Source organism: Eulemur rufifrons, chromosome 6 (genome assembly GCF_041146395.1).
Source record: "Eulemur rufifrons isolate Redbay chromosome 6, OSU_ERuf_1, whole genome shotgun sequence".
Lineage (NCBI taxonomy): Eukaryota > Metazoa > Chordata > Mammalia > Primates > Lemuridae > Eulemur > Eulemur rufifrons.
This window is the reverse complement of record NC_090988.1, coordinates 57,323,024-57,341,890: the sequence shown is the minus strand read 5'-3', so window position 1 is coordinate 57,341,890 and position 18,867 is coordinate 57,323,024. Positions and strand designations below refer to the sequence as shown.

The following is an 18,867-nucleotide window of genomic DNA, read 5'->3' as shown; positions in this document are numbered from 1 at the left end:
CTTGCTGATTTGCTTGAGTTATTTGTACATTATGGTTATTAGCGTTTTATGAGATGTGTAGTTTGTGAATATTTTCTGCCATTCTGTAGGTTGTCTATTTCCTCTGTTGATTATTTCCTTAGCTGTGCAGAAGCTTCTTGGTGTCATCAAATTCCATTTATTAAATTTTGTTGTTGCCATCAATGCCATTGGGATCTTTTTCATAAATTCTTAGCCTAGGCTGATATGTACATTTTCCTCTAGAATCCTTATGGTTTCATGCCTTAAATCTAAGTCTTTCATCCATCTTGAATTAATTTTTGTGAGTGGTGAGAGGTAGGGATCTTATTTCATTCTTCTGCATGTGTCTATCCAATTTTCCCAGCACCATTTATTGAATAGGGTTCTTTTCCCCAGTGTATGTTGTGTTCTGCTGATGGTACTGATACAAAAATAGGGTCGTAGACCAATGGAACAGAACAGAGAACCCAGATATAAAACCATCTACCTACAACCAACTGATCTTTGACATGCCTTTCTTTTAAGCAGAGCCTTTGGTTGGCAAATAGTTGCTGACACAAGCCATCTCATTTAATCTTCACCATGCAGGTGTTGCTATTCACATCGAAGGAAACAGGTTGAATGTGCTGCCTACATAAGAATCATATATTGAAAACACCAATAAGTGACTAAGCTATAGCAAAAATTTTAATCTTTAGCATTTACTTCCAGCATTCCTTCCATCAAATGTTAGCCAATAAGTCAGTACCCTCTAGGAAAATCATTTGTTTCCTCTTCTGACTATGAAAATAATGTTGAAGGCATATTTATGGCTATATTTTTAAATAATCAATTTTATTAGCAAAAATGTAAGGAGGGAAAATAACCAACAAACTTCCAACCACTTCCAGATTTTTCTGTGGAATACTTTGGAAATTCAGCAGGTATTCATTGCACACATTTAGATGTTTTTGTTTAAATCATTTCATGCCTCATTCTTGGCCCTTTAACATTTCTCTTCATTCTTGGTTTTATTCATTCTTGAATGTATTGTCAAGTAATTATATCAAAAAGTGTACTTGGGCATTATGCTTTGGGAATCCGTGAATATCTGAGAATTCTTTTTATTACCTTTATCCATGAATAATATCTTACCTTGTCTAATATTTAGATATCAGTATTACCTTTTCCGAATCTCTGCTTTTGCTACATTTCATGGCACTAAGTGTAACATTGAGACTCCATCCCTCACCACCTCTGAGAATGAATGACTATGCCATTTATTGATTATAATAAATATATATTATCCATGAAATTGAGAAAAAAAAGAAAAATAAAGCAATGGCTCTTTTTGAAAATGAAAAATCAAAATCCAAGCAACCTAAGGTTTAACTTTTTAAAATATTTAATTTCAGCATTTTTCTTTGTAGTCTTATTACACAGTTGATGTTTCATGTAAATATAATTTTTCATTCTGTGCTTTTTCCTAACACTGGGAAACTTTTTATAAACATTTAAAATCTTTATAAACATATTTTTAATGACCATTATCAAATGGTTTTATAACATTTTTCCCAATTTTGTTTGGTTTGTGTTGCAAATATATACTTAAAAATCATATTTATACTATTTTCCTTTTATGTTTTTTTCTATCTTTTAAGATTAATATAGGACTTTTTTTTTCATCCTGAGACAAGGTCTTGCTTTTGTTGCCTGAGCTAGAGTGCAGTGGCATCATCATAGCTCACTGCAACCTCAAACTCCTGGGGTCAAGTGATCCTTCTGCCTCAGCCTCCCTAGTAACTGAGACTACAGTTGTGTGCCACTATGCCTAGCTAATGTAGAGATGGGGTGTTACTATGTTGCTCAGGCTGGTCTCAAACTCCTGGCCTCAATGATTATGGCCCCTTGGAAGCACTGTGCCTGACTAAAATAGGACTCTTTAACCAGGAATTTATAAATGGTCTCCTGGAAGTTTGTGAAATTCCTAAATTTATATGGAAACATTTATCCACATTCACATTTTTCTGGGGAGAGGATCTGTTTAGCTTTCATCAAATTCTCAAAACATTCCACTATCCAAACAAGAAACAATTACAGATTATCATTCTTTACTCAAATTTTGACCAATATTCACTTTCTTAAGACTTTTAATATTTAATGGTTGACCTTTGGTTTTGTGACACACTTATTTATATGGAATTAATTTTGCTGTTAATTTTGCTCTTAGTGAGAAGTATGTAAATAAATAGATTTCAAATAATGAAGCATTTTTAATATTTCTCACCAAGTGATTATTATGTCTTATTTGTCACTTTGTGAATTTATACATATGTATATAAAATTTCATTTCTTAGAACCTATTGTTTCTATTTCTTTCTGGTTATTTTTGTGCCGATATCAAACCAAATTAAAAAAACTTAGTGTTATAATAAATTTAATACACAATAGGACTGTATTTGTCGTATTTTCTTTGGTTTTAAATCCCTTTTTAGGCATTATTCTATAGATTAACTTTAGAATTCCTGTGTTGAGTTCTAAAATAGCATGGTTTGGGTTAGCACTGTGTTTTTTTTATTTTTAATTTTTTTTTTATTTCAGCACATTATGAGGGTACAAATATTTAGGTTACATGTATTGCCTTTGCCCCACCTGAGTCAGAGCTTCAAGTGTGTCAATCTCCCAGACGGTGCACACCGCACCCATTAGGTGTGAATATACCCATCCCTTTCTCCCTCGTCCCACCTGCGCGACACCCAGTGAATATTACTAAATGTGCACATAAGTGTTGATCAGTTAATACCAATTTGATGGTGAGTACATGCGGTGCTTGTTTTTCCATTCTTGTGATACTTCACTTAGTAGAATGGGCTCCAGCTCTATTCAGGATAATACAAGCGATGCTAGATCACCATTGTTTTTGTGGCTGAGTAGGGATTGTGTTAAATCTATAGATTAATTTTTAAAAAAATAGTTGACATCTTACATTATCAGGTTTTCTCATTCATAAATATAGCTCTCCTTTGCCTTTATTTAAATCTTTAAATATCTCATTAAAATTTTATACTGCACTGTTCTATCATTATCAGTATTTTAGGAAGTTTTTAGTGAATATGTTTTTTGGCATTATGCATTCTAATGTATATTTATGGCATATGGAAACCCATTGAATTGATCTTTTTTAGTGGTATATTAGTTTTTATTTCCTCTTGCATTTATCTACTTTGCTAAATTTGTACTACTTTTAAATGCTTTGTGATTTTCTTTGTATTATATTAACCAATTAGTCATTGGTGGTAAACATATTGTTTTTATCATTTTACTGATTGCAATTTTATTTGTTTTGTTATTTTATCTTGCACATCATCCATTTTGCTGAACTATTGTCAATTCTTAAAATTTTCCCATTAATACTTAAAAAAATTTCTAGGTAGAGCAAAAAGTTGATTGGAAACAATAATATTTTCCTTCTTTGCAAATATTGATATCTCTTAATTTTTGTTTTGCTGTCTCAATGAAATGGTTGGAAATTTGTGATCAATGTAAAATAATTATGATGGCAAACATCTTGGACTTTTTGGTTGAATGTAATGGGTAATTCAGCTGCAATTTACCCAAAATATGTCTTTTGTTTTTAAAGTTACATGTCTTTCATTAGACATGATAGAATAGTCTTTTGTTTAGAGTTACTTTTCGTTTTGGAAACCTTGGATATAGAATTTATTATTCTAGATCCATTGGTTTATCATTTATTCACTGACCTTCTTAGAGCTCAGCCTCATTTCTCTACTGTTTCCTGATCATAGACCTTAGTCCCTATAAAAGTGAAGAGCCTGAGAGAAGGGAGATACTGAAGATGAAGAACAAAACAAGGAAAACTGACCATGGAAACCAAAGATAAGACATATAATAAAATTCAGAGATCTGGCCAGAATTAAGGGACATAGACCATGTCTGTTCCCTCACCTCTCAACATTCAGTCATTGATTGGTTTACTTACTACTTCAGGAAAGGCTGTGAAGAGGCTCTCAGGTTGGCAATGTCTTCTGTAGCTGCTTCTGCTTTCCTGGCCACAGCCATCTATATTCAGCCTTTTGTTGTTCAGAACAAATCCCTGTCCTTGGTTGACATCTCTGGAGTCTGTGGTTTTAGTATTAATTAGATCTCTGGTCCTGGTGTGCCGCTCTCGAGGTTCTCCCTACTGTATTCCAGCATCCTTGAAGACTTAATGTTTTTAAGATTGCAATGGGAACAAGACCCAAGTGCTCTGTGGGGTTAGCCAAGTACTTTCTGGAAGTATACTAATTCAGCCCTAATTCCATGGGCAGCACACCAAATAGACAACTGTTCACCCCAGTCTCCTCAGGCATTAATTCACCCCGTCTGATCAATAGTACCCCTTTTAACAGGAAGGTTCTGATGTCTCCCCATATCAAATATATGTTTACTTCATATCCCTTCCAGAGATTGTCCCTGTTTGCTTCCTACTTCATAAACTTTATGAGTAACCGCTTTATTTTGCTTACTCTTCTCCACCTCCTGAATAATTGGTATCTCACTGCAGTTTACTATTGTTTCCATCCACATCACACAAATTGCTCTTGCTAATGACCTTAAATTGCCAAAAACAATGAATATATTTTAGAATGTAATCTTACTAGAATCCTCTCCAATATTTGTCCTTGTTCCTTCTTCTAGGACCATTTACCTCTCTTGTCATTCATGACATCATATTTTTAGTGTTAACTAAACTGGAACAAAAGAGTGATAACATGACCTTCCCTGATAGAAATGTCAGTCTTCCCTGGGAAAGACTGTTTTTTGTCATCGTTTTTATCAATCAACTTACCCAAAAGAAAGATAAATCTGCTCAATGGTTTTTTTCATAGTATTAAAGGTACTAAATGATAATAACAATATAGTAGGATAGAATTATACACATTCGTGGTCTCTGACCATGCCACCCTGAACATGCCCAATTTCTTCTAATCTTGGAAGAATTATACATATTCTTAGATCACAGACAATGAATTGGTGATATGGTCTGAAATGAACCTTGAATGACTGAATAATAAAAGGAAATTCAGCATGACATGGTATATTATGGAAAACTTTGTGAGCTTGGAAAGGGAGAACTTAAAGAGGGGCATGTTGATGTTCATCAGAAAGAACACTCTTCTGAATTCAGAAGGGGAATAGAATCAACAGGTGAATGTTCTCATCTGCTTCCTGGAGGAAACTTTTTGGGTTTCTGAGATGAGTAGTCATGAGACTATTCTGGTCATGCTATAACAGGAAGTAAGTAAATGGTAGGTAGATAGATCTATTGATGGATTTAACCCACGGATTCCCTCTGAAGCTCAAAATTGTTCTGTTTGTCAACAGTGACAATGAGAGACATAAGGCCACTGTGGACTACTCTCTAGACTGATATATAACTTGCAAGGGGATTTTAATGGCCCCAGGAGATTACTGATAGTTCCTGACTAGGACAGGCACATATTCTGGATTTAAATTTGCATATATAGTACTGGAACTCTTAATTCTATTCCATTTAACTATTTGTCTGTCTGTATGTCAGCCCACATTGTTTAGATTGCTGTTGCTTTGTGGTAAATTTTGAGATTGGAAAGTGTGTGAGTCTTCCAATTTTGTTCTTTTCAAGATTTTTGTGTCTATTTAGAGTCCCTTGTAGTTCCACATAAATTTTAGGATCAGCTTGTCCATTTCTGTAAAAAAGGCAGTTGATATTCTGATGGGGATTGCATTGAATTTATAGATCAATTTTGGCAGTATTGCCATCTGATCCATATTAATTCTTCCTATCATGAAGACTGATATCTTTCCATTTAGTTAGGTCTTCCTTAGTTTCTTTTAGAAATATATTGTAATTGTCACTGCAAATGTCTTGAACCTCCTTGGTTAAATTTTTTCCTAAGTATTTTATTTTTTTGTTGCTATTATAAATTGGATTGTTTTCTTAATTCCATTTTTGAATTGCTTGTTACTAGTGTGTAGAAATACAATTGATTTTTGCATGTTAGTGTTGTATTCTGTAACTTTGCTGAATTTTTCAGCTCTATTTTTTTTTGTGTGTAAATTCTTTAGGATTTTCTATATGTAAGGTCATGCAATCTGTGAGCAAAGATTTTATTTATTTTTATTGCTTAATTTCCCTGGTCTGTCTAGCAAAAGATTTTTCAATTTTGTTGGTCTTTTAAGAGAATCAACTCTTGGTTCTGTTGATCCTATTTTTTTTCCTATTCTCTATTTCTTTTATCTTCACTCTAATCTTTATTATTTCCCATCTTTCTTTTTGTTTTAGGTATAGTTTTTACTTTTTTTTCTAGTTACTTAAGGTAGAATGTTAGGTCATTTATTTGAGATCTTTTTTCTTTTATAATGTAGGTTTTATAAGTATAAATTTCCCTATGAGCTCTGCTTTTACAGTATCTCATAACTTTCTGTATGCTGTATTTTCCTTTTCATTTCTCTCAAGCTATTTTATGATTTCCCTTTTGTTTTCTTCTTTGATCCATTTTTTAAAGAGTATGTTGTTTAATTTTTACATATTTTTCAATTTTCCAATTTTCTTTCTGTTGTTGATTTCTAATTTCATTTCCTTATGGTCAGGTAAGATACTTCGTATGATTTCAATATTATAAAAATTAATAAGTCTTGTTTATGACCTACCATATGATAGGCCATATGATCTACCTTGGAGAATGTTTTAAGTGCTTTTAAAAAGAATGTGTATTCTGCTGTTGTTGGGTGGAGTGTTCTATGTGTGTTGGGTAAGTCTAGTTGGTTTATAGTGTTATTGGAGTTTTATATTTCCTTATTGATCTTCTGTCTAGTTGTTCTATATATGATTGAAAATGGTGTGTTAAAATCTCCCAATAGTATTATTGGACTACTTCGTTCCTTAATTCTGTCAGTTTTTGCTTTATTTATTTTGGGGCTCTGTTGTTTCATGCATATATATATCTAATTGTTGCAGTTCCTTGATGAATTTACCTTTTTATCATTATATAACATTCCTCTTCATCTTTTATAACAATTTTTTAAAGTCTGTCTTGCTTGATATTAGTATAGCAATACAGTAGTCCCCCCTTATCTGTGGGGGGTATGTTCTAAGACCCCTAGTGAATGCCTAAAACTGTGGATAGTACCAAACTGTATATATTCTATATGCAGCAGTCTATCTGATACCCAAGATGGCTACTAAGTGACTAATGGTGCATAGCATATACAGTGTGAATATGTTGGACAATGGGATGATTTATATCCTGGGCAGAATGGAGTGGCATGAAATTTCATCATGCCAATCAGAATAGTGTGCAATTTAAAATTTATGAGTTGTTTATGTCTGGAATTTTTCATTTAATATTTTAAGACTGTGGTTGATCACAGGTATCTAAAACTGTGAAAAGTGAAACAATAGATAAGGGGGTGACCACTATGTACTAATACACTGTATACTAATACACTGTATACTAATACAATACAACTTCCTTTTGTATGCTTCCTTTTGCTTACAATTTTCATGGAATATCTTTTTCCATCCATTTATTTTTAATGTAAGTTGCTTACAGACAGCATATGTATGTTTTCTTTAATGCATTTTTGGTAATTTATGCCTTTTAATTAGAAAGTTTAATTTATTTACACTTAATTACTGATGATGAAGGACTTCTGTTATTTTGCTACTTCTTGTTTCATGTCGTATATCTTTTTTATTCATCAAATATTCCAGTACTGCCTTCTTCTATGTTATATGGATATTTTGCAGTATATCATTTTTATTCCCTTCTCCTTTCTTTTTACTACATATTTTTGGTTATTTTCTTAGTCTTGCTTTGGGGACTACAATTAACATCTTAATTTATAATAATCTAGTTTAAATTAATACTAATTTAGTTTGAATAGTACAATTGTTCCTCTGTATCCATGGGGGACTTGTTCCCGGACCCCCCATATATACCAAAATCTATAGATGTTGAAGTCCCTCACATAAAATGGAGTACTATTTGCGTAATCTATGTATATCCTCCTATGTACTTTAAATTACCTCTAGATTACTTGTAATTCCTAATACAATATAAATGCTATGTAAATAGTTGTTATACTATATTTTTATTTGCATTATTTTTATTGTTGCATTATTAATATTTATCATTTTTTTCAAATATTTTAATCCACACTTGGTTAAATCTGTGGATTCAGAACCGATGGATATGGACTATATACAAGTCCTTTGCTCCTATCTAGCTCTGTCCCTCTTTATCTTGTTATTCTCACAAATTACATCTTTTTTTTTTTTTAATTTAATTTTACAGAATCAAAGAGTCTAACAGTATATCTTGTTAGATACAGTATATCCTCATAATGTATACATTATTTCTTGTACAATGATATGAAATAATATGGGAAATATTCATGATAAATTATTAAGTGAACAGTGCAAGTTAAAAACAATAGTTTCATATTTTTTTCCCCACCCCCCCTTTCCCGAGTCAGCACCTTCAAGTGTTACCACTCCCCAAACGGTGCGCAATGCACTCATTGTGTAGGCATACCCCCATCCCCTCCCCCACCCACCACCTCAGTCTGATGTCCAATTGGTGTCGTTTCCAGATTTGTATTTAGGTGATGATCAAGGAAACCAATTTTCTGGTGAGTACATGTGATGCTTGTTTTTCCATTCTTGGGATACTTCACTTAATATAATGGGTTCCAACTCTCTCCAGGAGAACCATAGAGATGTCATATCTTCATCATTCCTTATAGCTGAGTAGTATTCCATGGTATACATATACCACAGCTTACTAATCCAATCATGTATTGATGGGCATTTGGGTTGTTTCCACATCTTTGCTATTGTGAATTGTGCTGCTATAAACATTTGGGTACACGTGCCTTTGTTACAGAATGACCTTTTTTCCTTTGGGTATATGCCCAGTAATGGGATTGCTGGGTCAAATGGCAGGTCTACTTGAATCTGTTTAAGATACCTCCGTAATGCTTTCCACAGAGGTTGCACTAGTTTGCAGTCCCACCAGCAGTGTATTAGTGTTCCTGTCTCTCCACACCCACGCCAACATGTGTTGTTTTGGGTTTTTTTGATAAAGGCCATTCTCACTGGGGTTAAGTGATATCTCATTGTGGTTTTGATTTGCATTTCCCTGATGATTAGAGATGTTGAACACTTTTTCATATGTTTGTTAGCCATTTTTATATCTTCTTTTGAAAAATTTCTATTCATGTCCTTTGCCCACTTTTTGATAGGGTTGCTTGATTTTTTCTTGCTGATTTTCCTGAGTTCTAAATAGATTCTTGTTATCAGTCCTTTATCTGATGTGTAGTATGCAAAAATTTTTTCCCATTCTGTAGGTGGTCTGTTTATTCTCTGGACTGTTTCTTTGGCTGTGCAGAAGCTTTTTAATTTAATCATGTCCCATTCATTTATTTTTGTTGCTGCTGTGATTGCCTTGGGGGTCTTCTTCATAAATTCTTTGCCTAGGCCAATGTCTGTAAGAGTCTTTCCTGCATTTTCTTCTAGAATTCTGATTGTATCACGCCTAAGGTTTAAACAAATTACATCTTTACATATTCTATGTCCACTAATATAATAATAAATTTATAATTTTATGTAATTGTCTTTTAAATCATATAAATATATTAATGTATATTATATTTATATACTAACATAAAATATATTACTACTGACTTTTATATTTACCTTGCCTGTCACCTTTACTGGTATTCTTTATTTCTTTGAGCAAATTTGAGTTACTGTTTAGTGTCCTTTCATTTCATTCTGAAGGACTCCCATGGTATTTTTTGTTGGATAGCTCTACTAGCTATGGACTCTTTCTTTTTTTGTTTTTGTTTTTTTGTTCTTCTGGGAACTGTCTGGAAATGTCTTAATTTTTCCTTTATTCTTTAGTATAGTATTGCTGGATATCAGAATCTTGGATGAATTTTTTTTTCAGCACTTTTTTTTATGTCATCTGACTTCTAGCCTCCATGATTACTGATGAGACACTAGCTGTTAATATTATTGAGAATCCCTTTTATGTGACTAGTTGCTTCTCTCCTGCTGCTTTTAGGATTCTCTCTTTATCTTTGTCTTCCCAAAGTTTGAATATAATATGTCTCAATGTAAATCTCTTCGAGTTTATCCTACTTGGAATTCATTGAGCTCTTGGATGTACAGAAAAGTACATTTCAATTCCAGAATTTTTATTTCTTTTTATAATTGCTCTCTCTTTATTGATATGCTATATTTTGTGAGACATTGTTCTCCTGGTTTGCTTTAGTTTTGTCCAAGGTTTCCTTTAGCTCACTGAATATGTACATTTGATTTAAAGTTTTTGTCTAGTAAGTCCTAATACCTGGGCTTCTTCAGGCTCTGTTAATTTCTTTTTTTTTACCCCTGTGTATTGGCCACACTTTCTGATTTGTGTGCATGCCTTTATAGGTTTTTGCTAAAAAGTGGACATTGTGAATATCATAAGTAGTAACTGTGGAAATCAGATTCTCCCCCCAATGCCTCCTCAACTAGAAGAGTTTGTGGTTGCTGTTGTTTGTTTAGTGATTCTGGGCCAATTTTGAAAAGTCTGTACTCATTGCTATTTGTGGCTACTGAAGGCTCTGTTGATTAGCTTAGTAGTCAGCTTGTGATTCAACAGAAATTTCTTTAAATTCCTGGAACAAGATAAAATTCCAGTCTTTGCAGATGAACTGTGTGTGTGTGTTGAAGCATGCCTTCAACATTCAACCCAGTAGTTTACAACTCTGCCTTAATCTTCATATCCTACCTGCACAGAGCCTGATGGTGAGCTGGGGATGAAGATGGAAGGTCTTTTTTGAGCAGCAGCCACCTGGGCATTCATGTAGTTTTCTAGATTCCCAGATATATGTAGGAGCTTTTCAAAGCCCTTGTTCTCCAGTCTTTCCTCCCAAGCTTTTCAGTGTGTCTGTTTCCCCAACTGTCATCCTTTTTGGTCTCAGATGGCAGAGGTTAAGACATTTTTTAAAAAAATGTTTTTGACAAAGACTCCCAGGTAGCTGCCACTCTACCCTAAGAGAGTTCCAAGTTAGGTAAAATAAAGGCACATTCTTTGCACCTGCCCTTTAGTGAACCACCAGACAGGTCAAAATAACTACAATTCTTTGAGAACAAAGTCTGCTCTACTCCTTCTGGCCCCATAAACCCATCCAGAAAACATAAGCTGGTATTTTCCAGACCACTGCTGACCTGGGGCCAGTGTGAGTTAGAATGCCACAGAGATCAAGTGTTCACCTTGTTGCTGCAAACTTTTGACTAGTTTCAATAAAGTTGATTCTGACAATCTGTGCCAGTTTATTTGCTTTTTGTTTGCCTTTGCAGTTTCTTAATTCACTATTTTCACCAAAGGCCTGGAGAGGGTTTTACTTTCTGGTGCCGATGTGCTTGCCTGTCAGGCTTAGCTGTAGCAGGTACAGCTTCTTCAGTGCCCAGCTCCTGCTGTACATGGCATCCAGAAACATCCAGTGGCCAACAGCTTCTCCCAGTATCTCCCTGGGATGTTTTGTGGAAGAGAGTCTCTGGTGAACACCCTAGAATGTGGATTTCTAGCAAGTTCCATTGGCACAGCATGGTAGCATTTTTTTCTCCATTCTGTGCCTTCTTCAGTAAGGCCTGGATCTCAGCCCGGGGAGCCTCTTTCTTAGGTAATCTGTCTCATCTCCAGTGGCAGTGGCTGCTCCTTACATCTACTATTCTTATATTCTTTAGAGTTTTCTCTACTTACTAGTCAATCTGTTAATACTACAATCCTTGTTACGGTTAATAATTATTTATATTAACTTTTCCCTGTTTAAATTATTATGTGATTTCTCTCTCCTGATTAGACCCAAAATAATATATTGGAGGAATGAAGCATACTGGAAATTGCTATAAATAGTGAATCTAGTAAAGCTTCCCAGTCAAACAGAAATGACTTTTGATAGTGTAGTTGTGAGTACTAAAAGCTCTAAAATATTTTTGAAATAGAAGTGACTGCTTTAAAAAATTAATAATGGCTCAAAACTAAAACTCTAAATTATTTCAGTAAAATTCAGTGTTCTAGTTATCTATGCTTTTAAACAAACTAGCCTAAACATAGTGACATCAAATAACACCTATTTTTATCATGCTCACAGAGTCTGTGTGTCAGGAATTTAAGACGAGTATAGTGGGATGGCTTACTTTTACTCCACAATATTTGCAGTCTCAGCTCAGAAGACTCAAACATCTGGGGGTGGTCAAATTTTTATGTACTAGAATCAGCTGATGTTTTCTTCACTCATATGTCTAGCTTCCTGGGCTGGCATGATTCCAAGGCTAGGCTCAGCTGGGCTGTTGACTAGAATACCCATACATGGTCTTGCCTGTGGCTTGTACTTACTGCACGCCAGCTGGATACTGACAGGGAGCATCCTGGAGAGAGTATCCAGGGAGCAAATATTCCCAGAGACACAAGTAGATTCTGAATGGCTTTTTCTGGACCGGGCTTCTGCCACATTCTTAGTGAATCACTAAGGCTCATATTCAAGTGGGAGGGAATTAGATTCAATCTCTTGCTAGGGAGTTGTTAATGCTACATTGCAAAAGAGTATGTGAAATGGGAAATATTACTGTGGTTATCTTTGGAATACACCATACCCAGAAAGATGTTCAATGGAGAATAAAAGGGAAATAAAAATGTTAAAGTTCTTATCTTGAGCTTGGAATTGGAAGGAGAAAATACTACATAACTGTTATATAATATGAGCATATTAATGAAGAAGTATACATATGGTGCTTGTTGTTCCATTCGTGTGATACTTCACTTAGTAGAATGGGCTGCAGCTCTATCCAGGATAATACCATTCATCAGTGTCAGGCAGGTGGTAGGGAGGAGGGGATGGGTATATTCACACCTAATGGGTGCGGTGTGCACCGTCTGGGCGATGGACACACTTGAAGCTCTGACTCAGGTGGGGCAAAGGCAATATATGTAACCTAAATATTTGTATCCCTGTAATATGCTGAAATAAAAAATAAAGAAGTATAAGTTTGAAAGTGTTCATAAAATTATGAGTACAACAACCTGTCAAATAGATATATTTAATGAAACTTTTAAATCAATGAAATGGAGGTGTGGAGAGATCTGTGAAAGAGATTAATTCAGCAAAAGTTAGGAGTAGGGAAAAAACACCAGAAAACATAACAAAATAAATAAGATGGCAGGAGCAAAAATAAATGTAGGGATTATGATAAATGTGGATGGACTTAATGCCCCTATTTATAGAGTAAGTTCCTCAGATTTGTTTACAAAGTAATGACCCCTTAAGTGAAACGGGAAATGCAAAAAAGAAAAAAAAAAAAGACCCCTTTAATGCTGTTTCAAAAAGATAGGCTGAAGCTGAAATGTCAAAGGAATAATGGAAACATGAATGGGAAAAGACAAAAACATAAATAGGCAAATAATAAAGTAGTGTGACTGTATGTATAAAATCATATAAAGTGAAACATATGGGTAAATATAACACACATGACAAAGAGGAATAGCTCACAAAAATAAAACAGAATGCACAATGCTTTTGTATTCTCATACACATAGAGAGGAGAAAATAATTAACTGCACAAATCTTGCTGTTGTGTCAGAGATTCTGCTGAGACTCCAAGATGAACGTTAGGTGTTCATGTATTTTCAAAAGAACTGAGAGACACATCTCTATAGAAGTTGTTGAGAATGGCCTACAACCTTGGCTTTTACATATAGACTCATGCTATATATTTTTGAGTGAATAAATAAATGAAAAAATAAATACACATATGAATGAAAGTTTCAAGGCAGCTTTGAGGATAGTTCAGCATGGCCATCTACCAGAGTCATCTAAACTACCTGAGCTTCAGTACTGCCACTCACCAGTGGATGAATTTATATGATCATCCAAATTTAGCCCCTATTTCTTTGTAGAAAAGGATTAATGGTAATAATAATTATTTACCAGCTTCCTATCTAAGATGGCTGCTATGAATATTATGTGAAATTAGTCGATCCATTGTGAGAAAGTATTTTGCAAACTGTAAAGAACTGTGCAGGATTAGATGCTGTTATTACCCTGATCCTTCAGGGTAGAAACAGTGGGAAGTTGGGTTAAATTAAAGCCCTTTGCTGTGATTGTCTCTCTCCTGTCTCTTCTTATTGGATGATTGCTTCAATCTGAATCAGTGGCTACGGTTGAGGAGGGAGGAAGCAGCCACTCCTTTTGGAAGAAGTTTATAGTCTCTTCTTGAGTAAGTTTCCAAGTATAGCTCTTAGGAAGGCTGGTCCCACAGCCTGGGTTGACTTCCTGCAGGTCTGCTGTGCTGTCCACCATCCACTACCCTGGTGGGATGAGCTCATGGTTTCTGATGTTGCTTCAGTCCTGGTGCTATCTTCTAAGAAGTTGTTCTCTAAGGTGGACTCGTATGCAGACTTCCTGAGGTCAATATTTTCTTTGACACACAGGATTGAACAGACAATGTGATGTCCCTGAGTAACTGCATCATGAATAAAGCATTTCTTAAGCATCTGCTGTGTGCAGAGCTCTGTTTTAGGCTCAGAGAAGGCACAAAATGAATGTTCTTATACTCAAAAAGTGTGCATTTTTGTTAGGTGAGAAAACAGCAAAAATTCATTTGATTTAATTGTTTACTTGAAATTATTTTTCTAGGGTGCATTTTCTTCCTTTCCTAGCAAGAAAACTTTGCCACACAGTTAGGTCTATTTTTCCTTATGTGTATCATATTTCAAAGCATATTTTCTTTATTATCTCTTTTGATTGTCACAGAATTACTTGTGACTTAGTTCAGCAAAATATCTGCCCCTTTTTAATAAACATTTATAGTTTTCTTATTATGAAAATTACATATGGAAAGCACATAAATGTGTAAGAATTAAAGTAAATCCATGTACACATTATTTTTAAAGGATGTTTTCTATTATTAGTAATATAATAAATTATTTTATGAATAATTTTTTTGCTTGGATTTAGACTATTTCTTTTAGATTTTTTTAAAAACAGAATTACTGGATAAGAGAATCTAAACATTTATAAACATTTTAATAAATTTTGTGAAATTGCTTTTTGGTGTGTTTGGGCCAATTTACAGTCCTACCCGCTGTGTGTAAGACTGTCAATCTTGGGGTGGCATCAATAGTTAGGGACATTTCACTTTTCTATTCTTACTTATTTTCTAGGTAATAGGAAATTTGCTGGTAATTTTAATGGGCATATCTTGATTCATGAGGCTGTTTTCATGATTTTATTGGCCATTTTTTTTCCTAATGAGATTACAGATTACAACCCAAGTCTACTGAGAGCTAAAACCTCTGTCATTTCCTAATACCTTAATGGTTTCCTAAAGCTGGAGTTAATTGGCCAATTTTTCACCCAGTGCAAGCAGTCTCTGAAAGCCTAGTCTGAGCTCATGCGTCCTGAATGCATAGACCATGGGGTTGAGTGCAGGAGGGATGACATTGTGCAGGACATTAAGGAGTATGGGGATAAGGGGCATCTTTTTCTTTGCAAGGTGTGTGACAGACAGCACAATGATACCTGTGTAGAAGAAGAGAATGAGGATGAGGTGGGAGCTACAGGTGTTCAGAGCCTTTGACGTTGCTTCTGCTGAGTTCAGCCTCAGCACAGAGTGAAGGATTAGAGCATAGGAAGAAAACACCAGAACCATATCACTCCCAACCAGGATCCATGCTAGCATCAGTTGGTAAAATTTGTTCACGGTGATGTCATCACAAGCCAGACTAATAACCCCCAAGTTAGAGCAGAGGCAGTGGTCAATTTCATTCCTGGAGCAGTAGTTTCTCTGGGCAGCCAATACAGGCACTGGGATGGTCAACAGGCCATTCCTGAGCATCATGAATCCTGTGGCTTTGAGCACAAAAGCTTCAGTGACTATGGAAGGATATTGAAGGGGGTGACAGATGGCTATGTATCTGTCCACGGCCATGCAGAGGAAGATACCAGACTCCATGCAGAAGAAGCTGTGGATGGCATAGATCTGAGCAAAACACTCAGGGAGGCTGATGGCATTGGCGTCAAACCAGAAGATGGCCAGGATCTTGGGCATGATGGTGGTGGCCAGGCCAATGTCCACCACTGCCAATACACCCAGAAAATGGTACATGGGCTCATGTAGCATGGGCTCACGTTGAATGGTGACCATGATGAGGATGTTGGCACAAAGAGTTAAGAGGTAGAGCAGAGCCAAGGGCAGGGAGAGCCAGTGCTGCCACTCATGAATGCCTGGGAGCCCTGTCAGGATGAAATGGGAAATCTGGAGGCTGGTGCTGTTGGTAGCACTGGTGGAGGTGTCCATGGCACAGGTGCCCCAGTCTCCGTGTCTGTCTATAAAACTGAAACAGAAGGAGGTTGTGTTTAAAAGTCATCTGTGGGTCCTGATAAGACCCCTTGAAGCCAGTTCCTTTTATTCATAAATGACCCTCAACTTTTTTTGGCTTCTGGAAATATTCCACAGAGGAGCAACAAAGAAAGCCAAAATAACTTCTAAACAGCAAAGTCAGAATAACTATTTTTCATCACCACTTGTATGTTTAATAAGCATGTCCAAATATATCAATTATAATCTTACCACTAACTGATAATAACTATTAATATTTGGTTTACTTACTTCCATTTTTGTTTTATTTTTAAACAGGTTACATGATTATGGGGAGATAATTTTATATCTTGCCTTTGTTTTTTAGTAAGGTATTCTAAGGTATAATTTCAAAAATTATTCCATGGATGAATAAATGAGCCAAAGACTTTCCAATATCATTAAAAATATGTAATGTTAATTGTAGTGGTTGCTTTAAATGTTTGTATTTGGTTATTCCATAATGTACTGACTGATACTCTTCTTTTAAGATTATTTCCTTTGAGTAGAATCTCAAAAGTGATACCAAAGTGATATATACAAAGGGAATAACCATGTTAAAATTTTATTTTGTTTTATTTTTATTTTGAGACAAGGTCTTGCTCTGTCACCTGGGCTGGAGTGCAGTGGCATCATTATAGCTCACTGTAACCTCAAACCCCTGGGCTGAAGCAATCCTCTTGCCTCAGCCTGGCATGTGCCACCATGCCCAGCTAATTTTTCTATTTTTTGTAAAGACGGGGTCTCGCTTTTGCTCAGACTGGTTTTGAACTCCTGGCCTCAAGGAATCGTCCTGCCTCAGCCTCCCAAAGTGCTAAGATTACAGATGTGAGCCACCATACCTGGCCAAAATTTTATTTTTAATAGAATTTTGATTTTATTTTAAGATATAATATATATACATGGTAAAAATGCAAATAAAATGAAAAATATAAACAATGAAAAGTAAAACTGCCATACTTGGGTCTCCCAAATGTCCTTCCTTTTCATCAGAAGCAGCCAGTAATACCAGTTTCTCGGTAATCTTTCCAGAGATAGTTTGTGCATGGATAAGAATAGATTGATAATATGTATGTTTTAAATAAGAGACAAGACAAATGTTAGCATATTAATCATACCCTTATTTTCCTTTCTTGCTTTTCCTTTTCTTTTTTAACTATTTTAGAGGCTGTTCCATATCACCATATATATAAGCCTCATTGTTTTTAAGTTGCATCATTTTCTACCACCTGGATGTCTCATAATTTAGTGAGAGTTTGTTTTGTATTTTGTTATTGAGAAACAATAGTTGTGCATATTTTTGGGACACATGGTATAGTTCGATACATGTCTACAATAGGTAGTGATCAATCAGAGTGATTGGGATATCCATCACCTCAAACATTTATCTTCTTTATGTTGGGAATATTACAATTCTTTTCTTCTAGTTATTTTGAGATTCACAATAAGTTATTGTTAACAATAATTTCTCTATTGTGCTATCGAATACTAGAACTTATTCCTTCTGTATAACTGTATTTTTGTAACCATTAACCAGCTTCTCTTCATCTTCCCCTTCTCCCTTCCCTTCCCAGGTTTTGGTAACAACCATTCTACTCTCCACCACCACGAGATCCAAATTTTAGCCCCCACATATGAGTGAGAACATGCAATATTTGTCTTTCTGGGCCTGGCTCATTTCACTTACCATAATGACCTACAGTTCCACCCATGTTGCTGCAAATGACAGGATTTTATTCTCAGGGCTGAATAATATTCTGTTGTGTATGTATACCACATTTTCTGTATTCATTCATCCACTGATGAACAATTAGGTTGATTGCATATGTTGGCTGTTGTGAGTAGTGCTGCAATAATCATGGGAATGCAGAGATCTCCACATACTGATCTTTTTTCTTTTGTAAACATATCCAGCAGTGGGATTGCTGGATCATATGGTAGTTCTATTTTTAGTTTTTGGAGGAACCTCCATAGTGTTTTTCTATAATGGCTGCACTACTTTACATTCCCACCAACAGTGTACAAGTGTTCCTCTTTCTCCTCGTCTTTTGTTATTTTTTATCTTTTTGATAAAAGCTATTTTAACTGTGGTGAAATGATATCTCTTGTGGTTTTGATTTGCATTTCACTGATGATTAGTGATGGTGAGCATTTTTTCATACACTTGTTGGACATTTATGTCTTCTTTTGAGAGATGTCTGTTCAGGTCATTTGCCCACTTTTAAATCAGAATATTTGTTTTTTTTGCTATTGAGTTGAGTTCCTTAAATATTCTGGTTATTAATCCCTTGTCGTATGGATAGTTTGCAAATATTTTCTCCCATTGTGTAGATTGTCTCACTTTGTTAATTGTTTTCTTTGCTATGTAGAAGATTTTTAGCTTAATGTAATCCCAATGAGAACTTCTGATGGGCATCTAATCTGTTTCCAGTATT

At 35.1% G+C, this 18,867-nt stretch overlaps 1 protein-coding gene across 1 annotated transcript; it reads right to left on the bottom strand.

The window, feature by feature from the left end:
• Nucleotides 1-15,338: 15,338 nt before the first annotated feature.
• On the bottom strand, nt 15,339-16,445 carry LOC138384162 (olfactory receptor 56B4-like). Its single transcript, XM_069469438.1, has one exon. It carries the CDS (start codon nt 16,370-16,372, stop codon nt 15,410-15,412), a length of 963 nt encoding a protein of 320 aa, XP_069325539.1. The 5' UTR covers nt 16,373-16,445; the 3' UTR covers nt 15,339-15,409.
• Between the last annotated feature and the right edge of the window lie 2,422 nt (nt 16,446-18,867).

Excerpts from the sequence above, each read along its gene's own strand:
- LOC138384162 (XM_069469438.1), bottom strand. The coding sequence starts at position 16,372 with ATGGACACCTCCACCAGTGCTACCAACAGCACCAGCCTCCAGATTTCC.